We start from the raw sequence: 14835 nt of genomic DNA, 5'->3' as shown, positions 1-14835 counted from the left end.
CTGGCAGACATATCAGTATGGATGACGGATCACCACCTCAAGCTGAACCCTGGCAAGACGGAGCTGCTCTTCCTCCTGGGGAAGGACTGCCCGTTCCATGATCTCGCCATCACGGTTGACAACTCCGTTGTGTCCTCCTCCCAGAGTGCGAAGAGCCTTGGCGTGACCCTGGACAACACCCTGTCGTTCTCCGCTAACATCAAGGCGGTGACCCGATCCTGCAGGTTCATGCTCTACAACATTCGGAGAGTACGACCCTGCCTTACACAGGAAGCGGCACAGGTCCTAATCCAGGCACTTGTCATCTCCCGTCTGGATTACTGCAACTCGCTGTTGGCTGGGCTCCCTGCCTGTGCCATTAAACCCCTACAACTCATCCAGAATGCCGCAGCCCGTCTGGTGTTCAACCTTCCCAAGTTCTCTCACGTCACCCCCCTCCTCCGCACACTCCACTGGCTTCCAGTTGAAGCTCGCATCCGTTACAAGACCATGGTGCTTGCCTATGGAGCAGTGAGGGGAACGGCACCTCCGTACCTTCAGGCTCTGATCAGTCCCTACACCCAAACGAGGGCATTGCGTTCATCCACCTCTGGCCTGCTGGCTCCCCTTCCTCTGCGGAAGCATAGTTCCCGCTCAGCCCAGTCAAAACTGTTCGCTGCTCTGGCACCCCAATGGTGGAACAAGCTCCCTCACGACGCCAGGACAGCGGAGTCACTCACCACCTTCCGGAGACATTTGAAACCCCACCTCTTTAAGGAATACCTGGGATAGGATAAAGTAATCCTTCTACCCCCCCCCCCAAAATAAAAAATAAAATAAAAATTGTAAAGTGGTTATCCCACTGGCTATAGGGTGAATGCACCAATTTGTAAGTCGCTCTGGATAAGAGCGTCTGCTAAATGACGTAAATGTAAATAACATTTGATTTGAAGAAAAAACAAAATAGAGGGCACTTTTTCCGGTCTAATCCACCCTTTTCATCAGAATCGTTTTAACAATAAAGCTTTTCTAGAGCAAGTCTTTACAGCTTTTACATCTAGTTAAAGAGTTTGGTGCTTGAAGAAGGATTTTTTTGTTAAGTTTGATAATGTGCACTAGCTTACTAGCTAACGTTAGCTTGCTAACTGAGCAATGCAGTCACACACACATCATATGAAACGAATCAGCGTGGTAAGTGCAGCACCATGCACACAACACTAAATGCTTTACCAAGCTAGCCATCTAGCCACCGTAGCTAGTAACATTACAATTAAATCACAATGGATTAGTTTCCATGAAGCAGCCTGTAGCTGGCCACCAAGAGTCAATGCAGTGTCTTTACTTTACCTAGCTAGCACAACAGCTAGTTAGCTAGTGAACGTTAGCCAGCTAGATAAACATATATCTATAGGCTGTGTGAGATTATGGAGAGTTTATTAAAATGTTTTTTTGTCATCTTGCTATTTAGTTATCTAGCTGTGGCCATCTGGCTAGTATCAACAAGGGCTTTGTAGAACAATAATAACATTAGCGCAGCTAGCTAGTTAGCTAACATTGAGTAGACCATAAAGGAACACACATGGACAAACAACGCTACTGCCACATTCTGGTTTGGAGAATTTGACGACTTGGCTGACGACTTAAAAGTCTTTGCTGTGTGAACACAGAAGAGATCGACTGCAGACACTCTGTTCAGATGTGCTACGTACTGTCGGCAGGCAACCGTTTGACAATCCTGAAGTTGTTTGACCCATTAGTCTGCACTGAGGTCAGGGACGATAATCAGGCCCATGCAGGCAGCAGGGAATCTGGCCTTGCCAGCCCACAGGAGCCTGTAAATCAGCTCTGGACTCAGCCAATCACTAGCCACACAGATATCAGCCCCCCCCCCCCCCCCACACACACATAACTTAACACAGGTCAGGAATGGGCTGATAAGAAGCCAAGGCCCAGCTGTTTCGCTCCCTCCCTCCTTTTCTCTCTTTCCCTAGCTTCTCTCTCGCTTTCTCTATCTTTTCCTCTTTTTGAGAACACTGAAACACTGAGCTCAGTATGAGAACATGCAGAGGGGTAAACACATACTCACGCACACACAGTTGTGTTGGATTGTAACACTGGTGAGGGAGATTACTGCGTTAGTTTACTTATCACAGGACACTAATAGAAACTTTTGAAAGAACAGGCTTGGGTTGGTCGTGAAAAACAGAGAAAATACAACAACCATAAAGCCATTGTTCCCAGTCAAACACAATCAGAGGTGCAGTAATTGGCAAGCCACTAACAAATCAGCCATAGGAGGAGGAACATCTCCTGCTAGTGAATAGGGCGTTGGAGAGCCTTTCAGAATGAGCAACATGAGGCAGGTCCTAACGAAGGGAGGTTAATTAACGGTGACTGGGGACGGGGGTGTGTCTGCTAGTGTTGTCCTTATAGGGTCCTTAGTAAATGGAACTAAACCCAAACATGGCCCCTGACAAAACGTTCCTATGTCACCATTCTTGAGCTGGGATTTCAAAAACAGAAACACACACACACAGACTGCTGATGTGGTAAAACAAAGGGTGTATTCAGCAGGGGGTCCTTGAGGCTGACCATGTTTGCCTCCAGAGAGTGATGGCGCCTGTCCCTACAGTACAGTGGACAACAGAGCAGCCTCCCATCCGAAACAGCTCGTGCATATATTATGAGAACATTTTGTGACGTTTCTGTTTGGTTTGGCCTTCGGCAAGGGTTTCTTCGGCTGTTCGTGCACACACACACAAAAATTTTAAGCAAGTCAAAGTTCGGAAGCAGAAGTCTACGCCCCTTCATCTGTGATTGGTCAACAGTAGGGATTCTAAAATTAAATTAATTAAACTCATTTTCATGCACATTTATTCCACTTGAGAAATACTGTACCTAACGTCCTAGTTAGATGTAAAATTGCGCAACTAAGATCTCCTTATCAAAAACCTCAAACATAATGACAGATTTCTTGAGTTATCCTAGATTAATTTTGACTATTTAGAGGAAGTGAATACTGGCTACGACGTTTCAAGATGGACAAACAATACTATTGCCTAATTTTTCTAGTTTTCAAGCAAAGGTCGAAGGTATGCGAGCACACTCGTTCGGTTCGCCTAGGCGATTTCGGCTAGGCGCCAGCTGAACCGAAGCATGCGGAAGCCTTTATGGGCCGGCCAGCCCACTACTCACTACCCCAGCAGGGCTGGGCTGGGCCTCCATATATACACACACCACACACACAAATACACACACACACGCACAGCAGGGTGACGTGGCCCAGCCCCACTAAAACAAGAAGCTAAGTCCACTCAGAGAAATTCCCAAGCTTTCAGAGCCTCAGTCACAATGGCCATGTTGTGGGCCAGGCTGAGGCCTACATCTACTGAATTAATGAGTTGGTTAATGTTAGGGGCCGGGCAGCCATGTTCCGTTCCCACCCTGCACTTCAGAGGAGATGCAATTATCATCTCAGGGAGAAGGGAAAAACATGCATGCATTAATGAGTAGTACATGCATAATAATAACATTAATAATAATAATAATAATAATAATAATAATATACCCTAATTAATAACACCAACATCTAGCAAGAACTCTGGTTCTTCTCTAGGTTTCTTCCTAGGTTCCTACCTTTTCCTAGCCACCATGCATCTACATCTGCATTGCTTGCTCTTTGGGGTTTTAGGCTTGGTATCTGTATAAGCACTTTATGACATCTGCTGATGTAAAAAGGGCTTTATAAATACATTTGATTGATTCATCTCTAGATAAACTCAGCCTCAATCTATGCATAGACCCAGTATCCCATTATACATTAACTAATTATCACATAGAAGTTACGGGGGGGGGGGGACTATATGTTGACTCAAAGGGCTGGGATCCTGAGAGAGATGTGATAGAGAACAGACAACACACTCAGGTTCCACCTTAAAAGGAGGAAATCAGAGACATGTGACAAGGGTTTCTTATATGGTGTGCACACTCTGGCCTCAGTCAAGTACACCATCAGAACTCACCAGTAGTTGTGTGCATTGTGAGTAAAGTCTGACTATAGGCGCAAGTCACAAAACAAACATTGTCTGCCATAGCCATTTGTCAAAGACAGACAACTGGGTTGTTTTGTGTGTGTAATCAGTGGCAGGAAGGCCTTGTTTGAATCCTTATCCTGTCTGCACATATAATTGGTCATTATGGACAATTTCATTTGTAGATTGTATAAACAGGATACTGGAGGATACAAAAAGACAGCAAAGATTATGTTCTTTCTCCTGAGGAAATGAAATTGTATTACTAGAAAAAGATAATTACCTCAAATACCTTTCTGAAAAATTACAACTCATATACTTAAAAGGTGAATTCTACAATTTCACAAATGGTGATTATATAACATTTGAAAGGGGTTTGGAGTGGAGTAGAACTCAGAGGGCAGAGTTGAACAGTAGAAAATAGCAGGCGTAGGTTTTGCTGTGTTAATGATGTAATTTAACAATGTAACCACAGTTGAGTTGCTACCGGGGCTGGAGTAATTCTATTTTTCCTGTGTACTGAGAGAGAAAGGCTGAAGTCAGACCAGTTGATTGACAACCAAGTCTTTACTGAAGAATCCCTCCTGTTGATCAATACCAAACGTCACAAAATGTTGGTATAATACAGTATATGCACAAACTGTTTCGGCTGGGAAGCATGCGGACGCCTTAAGGAGGGTGAGAAAAAGAGGGAGGAGGGTGAGAGAAAGAGGGAGGAGGGTGAGAGGAAGAGGGAGAAGGGTGAGAGGAATAGGGAGGAGGGTGAGAGGAATAGCTAAACATGGCAGAGTTGCTCAAGGGGACAGACATAAACTATAAGAACACTAACTTAAGACACACACACTCCCTCTCTCTATCCAAAGTGTGCTGGGGAGACAGAGTGAGAGGAGTAGAAAGTGCTGTGCAGCTGCGTCTGAGACTGATTTAGTCTGATCTGTATCAAGGCATGTTTTAATAAAACAACAGACCCACAGGACAGAGCAGACATGCATGAAATGTAGCGAATATTCCATAAACAACTATATGAATGGCCAGCCTAGAACACGGGTGCCTATGGTTGAAGTATGACCATTGTAATGACATGCATATGTAAATATTGTACGTCATCGTCCATAACTTCTGTACAGATTTAGGGGCAAAAATAATTAATAACTAAAGCAAAATAGGATGGACTTGTACTGTGAAGAGGGCTCCAGCAATGTGGCAGGTAGGTGACCTACATAACAAAAACATGATCATTCTCCAAATGAGTGACTAAAGAAATGTAGAATAAGCCATAGGATGAATCTATTTCAACGCTCTGAGCTGCAGTCAGTCAGTCATTCAGTCAGTCACACACAGAAACAACCAGCCTTGCCTGTGTCAAATCCCTTGTGCTGCTGGTGGTTCCTGACTGAGGATAAATCCTCAGAGACCTGACCTGCCAACAAGCCAAGGATGGATGGCTTGGCTGGCCTTTGAGCGGCAGGGACATCAAATCTCCCATTTTACAAACCAAACACGCACACTGGGGTAGCTACAGAAACCCCAGTTCCATCCTCCAGGATACTGGCAGACATGCAGACTGGGTAGTCTACCTGTCTGAGACAATGAGAGAACATGTGGGGTCATTAATCTTCCTCAACACACTGTGGTATCACTCCTCCTAGATTCTAGAGAAAATGATATGTCAATCAAGCTTGTCTACAGCTGTGTTTGGTTTACATAGATTAGGCATTCTGTAAAAACCCTCAAGTAAGCTGTCAAACTCAATTCTCTAACTATTCTACGGTCACAGATAGAAAGCGGTGAGAAGAAAATAATTGTGGACTGCAAACAGTGAAAAGGCACCCCCATATCTCTAGGATTTAATGCTGTGATTATGGGTGAGAGATTAGGTATTTTTTAAGAGGCTCCATGTGATTCAGATTATAGCCAGGCAGTGCATCTCCCCCTCTCCCCTCCCTGTGGTATGTTGTTGCTTTCTCTCTCACTATACCCACCTGCCTCTGCTGTACCCGTCAGTCTTCACATTCCTTCCACAAATAAAGGTATCTATAGGGCCGATACCCACTGATAAGATAAGTGCAGCACTTCATTAGAGTATCATTGTAACCAAAACAAAAAATAACAGCAGGTTGCCCTCTCCTCATTAACAGCAACCCATGACTAAATAACGGGGAAGACACTTCCAACGAGAGTCTTTCTTTCTGTGCTGTATAAATCTATGGACTTCAAAGAGAAAGGAAAAAAATACTACATCACAGCAGGCCATTTAAGGAGCATTTCAATTAAATCTGTCCCAAAGAATGTGTGTATTCTGAGCAGCCATCTTCGACTCCATTTTGCATTCCATTCCCCCTCTTGACCCATTTGGTTTTGAGCAGAGGTTGGGTGCTCTAGCTAGCTATCATACAAGCCAGGACAGAGACAAACACCACACTGCTTATTTCACGATAGTATGCAACACAGCCATGTGGAACTGGAATAGAATATGGCATTAGACAAGCTGAAGGACAGCATCCTTGCCAAGAATGCTCTGAATGCCCCAGCATTCAGTGACAAGTGTTCAGCTGCTGCTCATCCAGGGGCAACAGTCAACTCCTCTGGGACAGGATCTTGGACGACGGGATCTATCCTGGACACAGACCGTGTCAGTTTGGGACATCTTAATGAAGTCTCCAGCATGAGAGAGTGCATTCAACTGAAGAGGAAAGGGGGTGGGGAGAGGAAGAGGGGGAAATGCCACTCCCTGGAGGAAATACACAGGATCTCCTCATGAGCTGTGACAGAAAGAAAAGCCCTGGCTTAGCATTGGAACATCCACTCATGGTAATAATACAGCTATTACAGAATTCCAGTACTCTCCTGAATCAAAACCACATAACAGCTACACATTAAAGCTTTGCAATGTTTCATAATCTAATCTGTAAAACCTTGTCCCAATAGAAATGTGAAGTTGGAAACAAAATAAGTTTGCTAATATGGGTGATCGTTAATGGGACAGTTGATGGCTAGAACCATCAAACTAGTAGTAGTAGTTTAAAGGATAATTAAAAACAACTGTGGTGCAGATTAATGTTATAAACGTATCGTTCTATTTATCGTTTATCCAGGCAATTTATCGAGATATGGATTCTTGTCCTTATCGCCCAGCTCTAATTCAAACACAATCCAAAACAAACCATTATTTAATTCATCAAAATGATGTAAAACATTGAAATGATGTATCATACTACATATTTTAATATCATAACTCTATAAATAACTGTAGTTTATAATGCATGTTATGAATGCTTTATGAGAGACTTAATGTAAAGAACTAGGCTACCATTACATAACAGACAGAAGTGCTATGTGGGCAGAGTTAGAGATTCTCCGGTACTTTTGTATATTTTTTTGCCAGTATTTCTGAAAGTAGAGTTCACAAATCAAAAGTGGTCCCTGAAAATTGCGTACTACATCACATACAGTGAGGGAAAAAAGTATTTGATCCCCTGCTGTTTTTGTACGTTTGCCCACTGACAAAGAAATGATCAGTCTATAATTTTAATGGTAGGTTTATTTGAACAGTGAGAGACAGAATAACAACAAAAAAATCCAGAAAAACACATGTAAAAAATGTTATAAATTGATTTACATTTTAATAAGGGAAATAAGTATTTGACCCCCTCTCAATCAGAAAGATTTCTGGCTCCCAGGTGTCTTTTATACAGGTAACGAGCTGAGATTAGGAGCACACTCTTAAAGGGAGTGCTCCTAATCTCAGTTTGTTACCTGTATAAAAAGACACCTGTCCACAGAAGCAATCAATCAATCAGATTCCAAACTCTCAACCATGGCCAAGATCAAAGAGCTCTCCAAGGATGTCAGGTACAAGATTGTAGACCTACACAAGGCTGGAATGGGCTACAAGACCATCGCCAAGCAGCTTGGTGAGAAGGTGACAACAGTTGGTGCGATTATTCGCAAATGGAAGAAACACAAAAGAACTGTCAATCTCCCTCGGCCTGGGGCTCCATGCAAGATCTCACTTCGTGGAGTTGCAATGATCATGAGAACGGTGAGAAATCAGCCCAGAACAACACGGGAGGATCTTGTCAATGATCTCAAGGCAGCTGGGATCATAGACACCAAGAAAACAATTGGTAACACACTACGCCATGAAGGACTGAAACCCTGCAGCGCCCGCAAGGTCCCCCTGCTCAAGAAAGCACATATACAGGGCCATCTGAAGTTTGCCAATGAACATCTGAATGATTCAGAGGAGAACTGGGTGAAAGTGTTGTGGTCAGATGAGACCAAAATTGAGCTCTTTTGCATCAACTCAACTCGCCGTGTTTGGAGGAGGAGGAATGCTGCCTATGACCCCAAGAACACCATCCCCACCGTCAAACATGGCGGTGGAAACATTATGCTTTGAGGGTGTTTTTCTGCTAAGGGGACAGGACAACTTCACCGCATCAAAGGGACGATGGATGGGGCCATGTACTGTCAAATCTTGGGTGAGAACCTCCTTCCCTCAGCCAGGGCATTGAAAATGGGTCGTGGAAGGGTATTCCAGCATGACAATGACCCAAAACACATGGCCAAGGCAACAAAAGGAGTGGCTCAAGAAGAAGCACATTAAGGTCCTGGAATGGCCTAGCCAGTCTCCAGACCTTAATCCCATAGAAAATCTGTGGAAGGAGCTGAAGATTCGAGTTGCCAAACGTCAGCCTCGAAACCTTAATGACTTGGAGAAGATCTGCAAAGAGGAGTGGAACAAAATCCCTCCTGAGATGTGTGCAAAACTGGTGGCCAACTACAAGAAACGTCTGACCTCTGTGATTGCCAACAAGGGTTTTGCTACAAAGTACTAAGTCATGTTTTGCAGAGGGGTCAAATACTTATTTCCCTCATTAAAATGCAAATCAATTTATAACATTTTCGACATGCGTTTTTCTAGATTTTGTTGTTGTTATTCTGTCTCTCACTGTTCAAATAAACCTACCATTAAAATTATAGACTGATCATGTCTTTGTCAGTGGGCAAACATACAAAATCAGCAGGGGATCAAATACTTTTTCCCTCACTGTATGTGCAGCACCACGTCATTGCTCTCCCTCTCTCGCTCTGCGGTGTGTGTGTATCTTGCTAACTGTCACTCAAATGGCAAGGGGCTTAAGCTCATTGGCTAGAACTTAAATTGCTAGGGGCTGGCCCATGTAGGGGAAAATGGCGTTGCACAGCTTCCAGTAAACACTCACTTTAAAACTACGGATTATGTGGCTAATTGTGGTAAGACAGTAATACTGCTCATAGATTATGAATGTATGAACTACACATAGTTGCCAAAGCTCTGTAGCATGTCTTTAAGCATAACTTGATTGTATTTCACTACTAGATAAACTAGTGATAAAACGGTGGAGTCTAGATAACTGATTGTCATGTGCCAGTGCTCTTGATAGGAAGCAGTGTTGTTTTAGAATACTGTCTGACCAAAACTGAGAGCTCAGCTGCACAAGGGGCCAGGGCTCCTAGTCTCCTAGCTCCTCTTCATGGGGGCCACTTGAGACCCTCTGTCCACAGGCCCTCTCATGGCAGAGAAAGAGCGAGAGAGACTAGCCCCGTCTACACTAAAACGTCCAGCAGCTCTCTCTATCCATAGTTTTTTTTAAAGACCACAAAGAGCGACCAGTGATAGAGGAAAACAAAAACATCACCTCTCCACGCCACAGAGAAGCCTAATTGCACCACCCTCCCCATCGCTGATGTAAATGTGAGATGTGTAATCATCATCAAAGGAAAACAGAAGACGTACGTTCTGAGTGAGTCCACTGAGGCCACAGAGACTCGTCCTCATAATTACCAGAGCCTCTCCAGCCATACATGAGGGAGGACAAGAGCACAGACTGCAAAGCCTTTCAATCCCCTTGCTTTCACTAATTTCACTAATCTTCTTTTACCCTGAAAACACAAGCATGTGGCCAATTTTAGAGCAAGCGGATACAATACATTATTTTTATTTTGTGGTGTTGTATTCCTATTCAGCAGTGAAAAGACAAGGGAAGGATGAGGACAGAATTCAAATGTAGTGTGGAAGAAGAGCTAATGTCTTCATTTTCATGCATGCTGCATGAGCTCGATTAATGGGGTTTCACACAGCTTTTGAAATGTTGGCAACAAACACGTCCACTCCTACTTCGTGTTCCAGCAGAAACACTACTATGGAAATGCTGCTGCTACTGCTGTGCTGAGTGAGCTCTCCCTAATCCCTTTCTCAGAGAAACATGAGGCTGTGCTGCACACTTCCTCCAAGGCAGGAAACACATTATGATGAGGACAATAATGAGTAAACAATGATTATGTGACACTGTAAAAACTACCATTAAGTTTCCATGACATGGATAATGAATAGAATTCTTTCATCTTTCCTGGTTATAAGGGTTTGATTTCAGCATTCTTGACCTCTGACAAAGATTATGTCACCACAACTACAGATCATGACCTGTTCCAGGTGTCACAACACTCTGGTCTAAAAACAGCCTTCTTATCATTCAGATCATTCTCTGTATCCTTCATTACTTCCTTACTCAATGTGACTCTGACCACTGGAATCTGTGTGGTGAAATTCCTCTGGCCGAAGTCGTAGTACACATGGGCCTGTGACTGACAGATAAAACCACAGGCATCCAAGTCATACATTTCACACAACATTGCTGACATTACTCATAGCTAGAGATATTGCATGCATGGTGTGTTGTACTACAAACATCTATAGTAGGAGTTAAATAGTTATGTGAAGTGAATTGGGCGGTGTGGGTCTGAGGGGCAGGCACTGCTTAATGTGGCCTCAAAGCTATTCCTTAATCAAGCAGTGATCCCTGAACAACAGCCCATAACTCAATGTAAGGTAAGGTATCCTATAATGAAAATGTAATCGTCCAAGCAGAGGTGATGTATTCAGAGTGAACAAGTGGGCCAGAGAGTGACAGCCAAATGAACCAGAAGGCTTATTTCTCAAGTGTCATGCTAGTAGCAACACATTCTATATAAAACAGATGATAGCCTTTTTGACACACCAAGCACCATCCAGCAAACAGAATATTGCACTTCAGTTGTCACTTGCACTTACTTTATTTCAATGGACAACCCAGTTTAAATATCTAAAGTATGTTGTAGTGAGACACACCACATAGGACAAACCTTCATTACATCACCTGAGATGGTTCCAACTGAACTGCAAGAACTGACCAAACCTGAATTTCATTAGTGTGAAACTACAGTACACATTCCTAGGTTGTTAGACAACTCTGTGTGACAGAGGAAACGATTGGCACACTTGAAAACATTGGTATTGTTGTAATTTGTGGATTAAACTATTTACAACCACCCAAAATGTGTTGGTGCCAGCTTTCACCTGGTCAAACAGTGTTGAAACAACCCAAACCACTAGAACTGATACATGACGTATTTTAATCTACATGGTTTTAACTGACTAGACTGGGGCATTGCCTATCTTGACCATGCGCAGTGTGTGTGGAGCAATAGCATGTACAATTGAGATGTGTCTAACTTGACTCTGTTCACTCGAAAATCTGCATAGGCCCAGTAAACAAACATGATTTCCCGGTGAATGACAGAGATAAAACTACGGTTTGTTGTTTACAATTGGTTCTAATGAACAATCGTGTCATTGTATCAATACTATGAAATCACTGAGAAACACTGAACATTATTTTACGCGGGCTTTGATCATAAGAAACCAACCGTTACAATGTAGCAACGCATTATTATGATATCGTCCATTTACAAGAAAGTTTGTCACAGTAACTGTTTTCACTGTCAAGACAAAGTTACAAATTCAACGAACCTTCAGCATTGAAGAAATGGTATGTGGCCCCCATATGTGGATGATCAACAGGTGTTTTATTGGGGCACCTCCGACAATAATATGCGTTAAAGTCGTCACAGTTTAATGAGCTCATTCTTTTTTTAAACTTCTTTTCAAAACATTATAAAACGCTGAATGATCAATACCTCCCTGGTCGCATGAATGACATTCACCTAACATAAATAAAGTTGAGGTACAGTATCTTCGATCATGTCGATCTCATCAACCACTGACAACATTGAAAGAGACACATAAACTAGATGAACAAGCTGACGTAGATAGTATTTCCCCTGATGAGAAAATTATGCATTTGGCGCAAAAGAAAATCTACTTTGTAACTTTTTTTCTGTAGTTCTGTCGGGTATCCTACCTTGGAAGCTGTTTTGGCAGACATTTTACTTGCTTGCTCCGCTCCCAAAGTAGCAAGTTACTGTTAGTATTATCACTTCAACCAAAGCGCAAAATTCCTTCTTCTGAATTTCGCCCAGCTGCCGCCACGCCGGGCAATGTTATTTTATTTTTTCAGGACGTCGAGAAACATGACCCAAATTTGTGTGTGAAATGTCCAAAGTTCATTATCTTCAGTAGTTTGCCTTCAATGTAACTTTACCCTATATGCCTATACATCCGAAATTACTCCGTTTAAAATAGTCCAACTCAAATACGTTGCCTTATTGAATTTTCTCTTAAGAACGTTGGCTGAAACGTTTGAAGAAAATGTAGATACCACTTCGTCCGTAAATCCAAAGCAGTAAAACTGCAATAGCAGGCTTTGTATGCCTCTCCCTGCTCGATTCTCCCCTCTCCAAGCAACGATCGTGACATGTCTGACTGGAAGAGTCCATTGCACCTCTGTAGGGGTGATGCTACGGGATGGAAACCAGGGCATTGCCGTTTAACTAAATATACTTATTCTAAAGTAAAATATTATAATTATTTATGTCGAACATTCAGGTCAAACGTATATGTTATATTTATGTATTAATTTACCCGTATAAACTATTCTTTATGCAACAACAAAAATACAGATATCACTATTTTCCCTGATAATGAACTATGCGGACCATTGGCAATTGTAAAGAGAGGAGAGGGGATGTCACTGATGTGATGCTGCTGAATGTTCACTTTTACTGGGTGACTGACAGGCCTGCAGTGTTTACTTGCTATATTGAAGCATAGTGCTTGTGAACTCCTAAAACACCTGGGTCACCTAACACATCCAGCTGACGCTGACAACGATAAAGTGAAAAACCTCCAGCTTTGGAGTTGTAGAAATGTTAATACATTGATTTATACGATTCTTGAGACATAAAACTTAGAACTATTCTTGCAAAAATATCTTACAATAGGACTTAATAATAACTTCTAATATGTCTGAAAACACAATTTTATAATATTATGGGACTTTGCAACCACACTAGTTGGTGGCATGGCAGACGAGCCTGGGACACAGACAGTCTACAGTTTCATAAGTAAAAGTCGTAAACCAAAGAAAAATGTTTCAGGTCAACTTTCAACTGAAAATCCAGTCAATGACTTTAAGTTGGGTTTTTGTGTGGTTGATAACCAACCACACAGGAAACCAAGCGGGCCATAGCTGTCATTCAGACTACTTCCTATGGCTTTCCGGACCCCCACCCACAGGATGCACTGAACCTCAGAGCTCAGCTTGCATTGTTTCAAAGTAAACAACACACTGTAGGACTGTATCTCTCAATGTAAAATAAATCAGCACAAACCTTACTTATAAAGAAATTAAGTAGCTTCAGCCTGTGACATAATGAAAAAAGAACAACGATGACATGTTCATCTAAGCACTGTAAGTCGCTTTGGATAAAAGCGTCTGCTAAATGGCATATTATTATTATTATTATTATTATTATTATAAGCAACCACTTTGCTCTGAGTGCACAGAGCTTCTCTATTTCCATCCCAAGCAGCCATTTTGACAAACCAGGAAATCACGCTCACACACTGCTCCTGACTTTTCTTACACGTACAGCTGGTGCAGGCTATAGGTGCCCTGCTATAGGTGCCCTGTAGCTGTAGATGGTCTTGGGTTAATTTGCCACCAGACCAAATCCCACAAAGCAAAAACCTAAAACAGTTTGACAGACAGGGCTTGATGCATCATGCATAAGAACAGCTCTCAGCCAAGGTATATTGGCCATATACCACACCTCCTCGGGCCTTATTGCTTAAATATAACAATAAGCCTAAACTAAATAATGCACTCTTAAATTACTATATATTAACTGTGTTTGTCAGTATCTAACAATCTAATCTAATATGAGATTAGACACAAAAGTAAAAGAACAAAATAACAATTAATCAACATTTTTACCAGTATTTAAAAAAAGCATGTTTGTTATATCTGCAATATGAATGGATGAATGACTACATACTAGTATAGATGCCAGCCGCTCTGTCCTCCTGTAACGGTAACTTCGGCCCGCATCCACCAGGGAAGATATCAGAATGTTCAGCATTCTATCTCTCTCAAGTAACTAGGCTAATTTGCTGTTCTAAAAGTAAACAAGACAAGCTAGAACATTTTAATCGATCGACCCCAAACGCTGTAAACCAAAGACACAGAGAGAGGAGTACTACTGCCTGCTTTAGAGTCAAATACAGACCTGCAGTATATCCTGATGGAGAAGAGAGAGGGGCATTTGTGACACTAAAACGTGATCAAAGGCAGTTATGTCCTGCATGGCTGCCCCCCCCCCACCTCTCCCTCCCCCCAGTACCCAGAGCAGCAGTACACAACGGCTCTGGAGCTCAGGTGCTGCCTTATCATGGAAGAGCAGGCACATGGAAAACACTCTGCCACAGAACAGGCCGGAACACACAGACACAAAACAGGCACACATTAGTGAGGAGAACGCTTCACAGAGTTATGCTCGTCTGCCCCAGCATCCCCAGAGCAGAAAACTCTAATGTACAGTGAAATAACATGAAGCACACACC

The 14835-nt window shown here is 42.6% G+C and overlaps 1 protein-coding gene across 1 annotated transcript in view; it reads right to left on the bottom strand.

Moving 5' to 3' along the window:
• The window catches only part of LOC311111634 (tight junction protein 1-like), an 81771-nt gene extending 69107 nt beyond the window's left edge, over window positions 1-12664 (bottom strand). The window contains exon 1 of the mRNA XM_084154408.1: window positions 12236-12664. Coding sequence (XP_084010534.1) covers window positions 12236-12259 — 24 coding nt within the window. The 5' untranslated portion in view covers window positions 12260-12664. The remainder of the gene's footprint in view (window positions 1-12235) is intronic.
• Window positions 12665-14835: the final 2171 nt, after the last annotated feature.

Source organism: Coregonus lavaretus, assembly GCF_964263955.1.
Source record: "Coregonus lavaretus genome assembly, chromosome: 37".
In the NCBI taxonomy this organism is placed as follows: domain Eukaryota; kingdom Metazoa; phylum Chordata; class Actinopteri; order Salmoniformes; family Salmonidae; genus Coregonus; species Coregonus lavaretus.
This window is presented reverse-complemented; position numbering and strand designations above follow the sequence as displayed.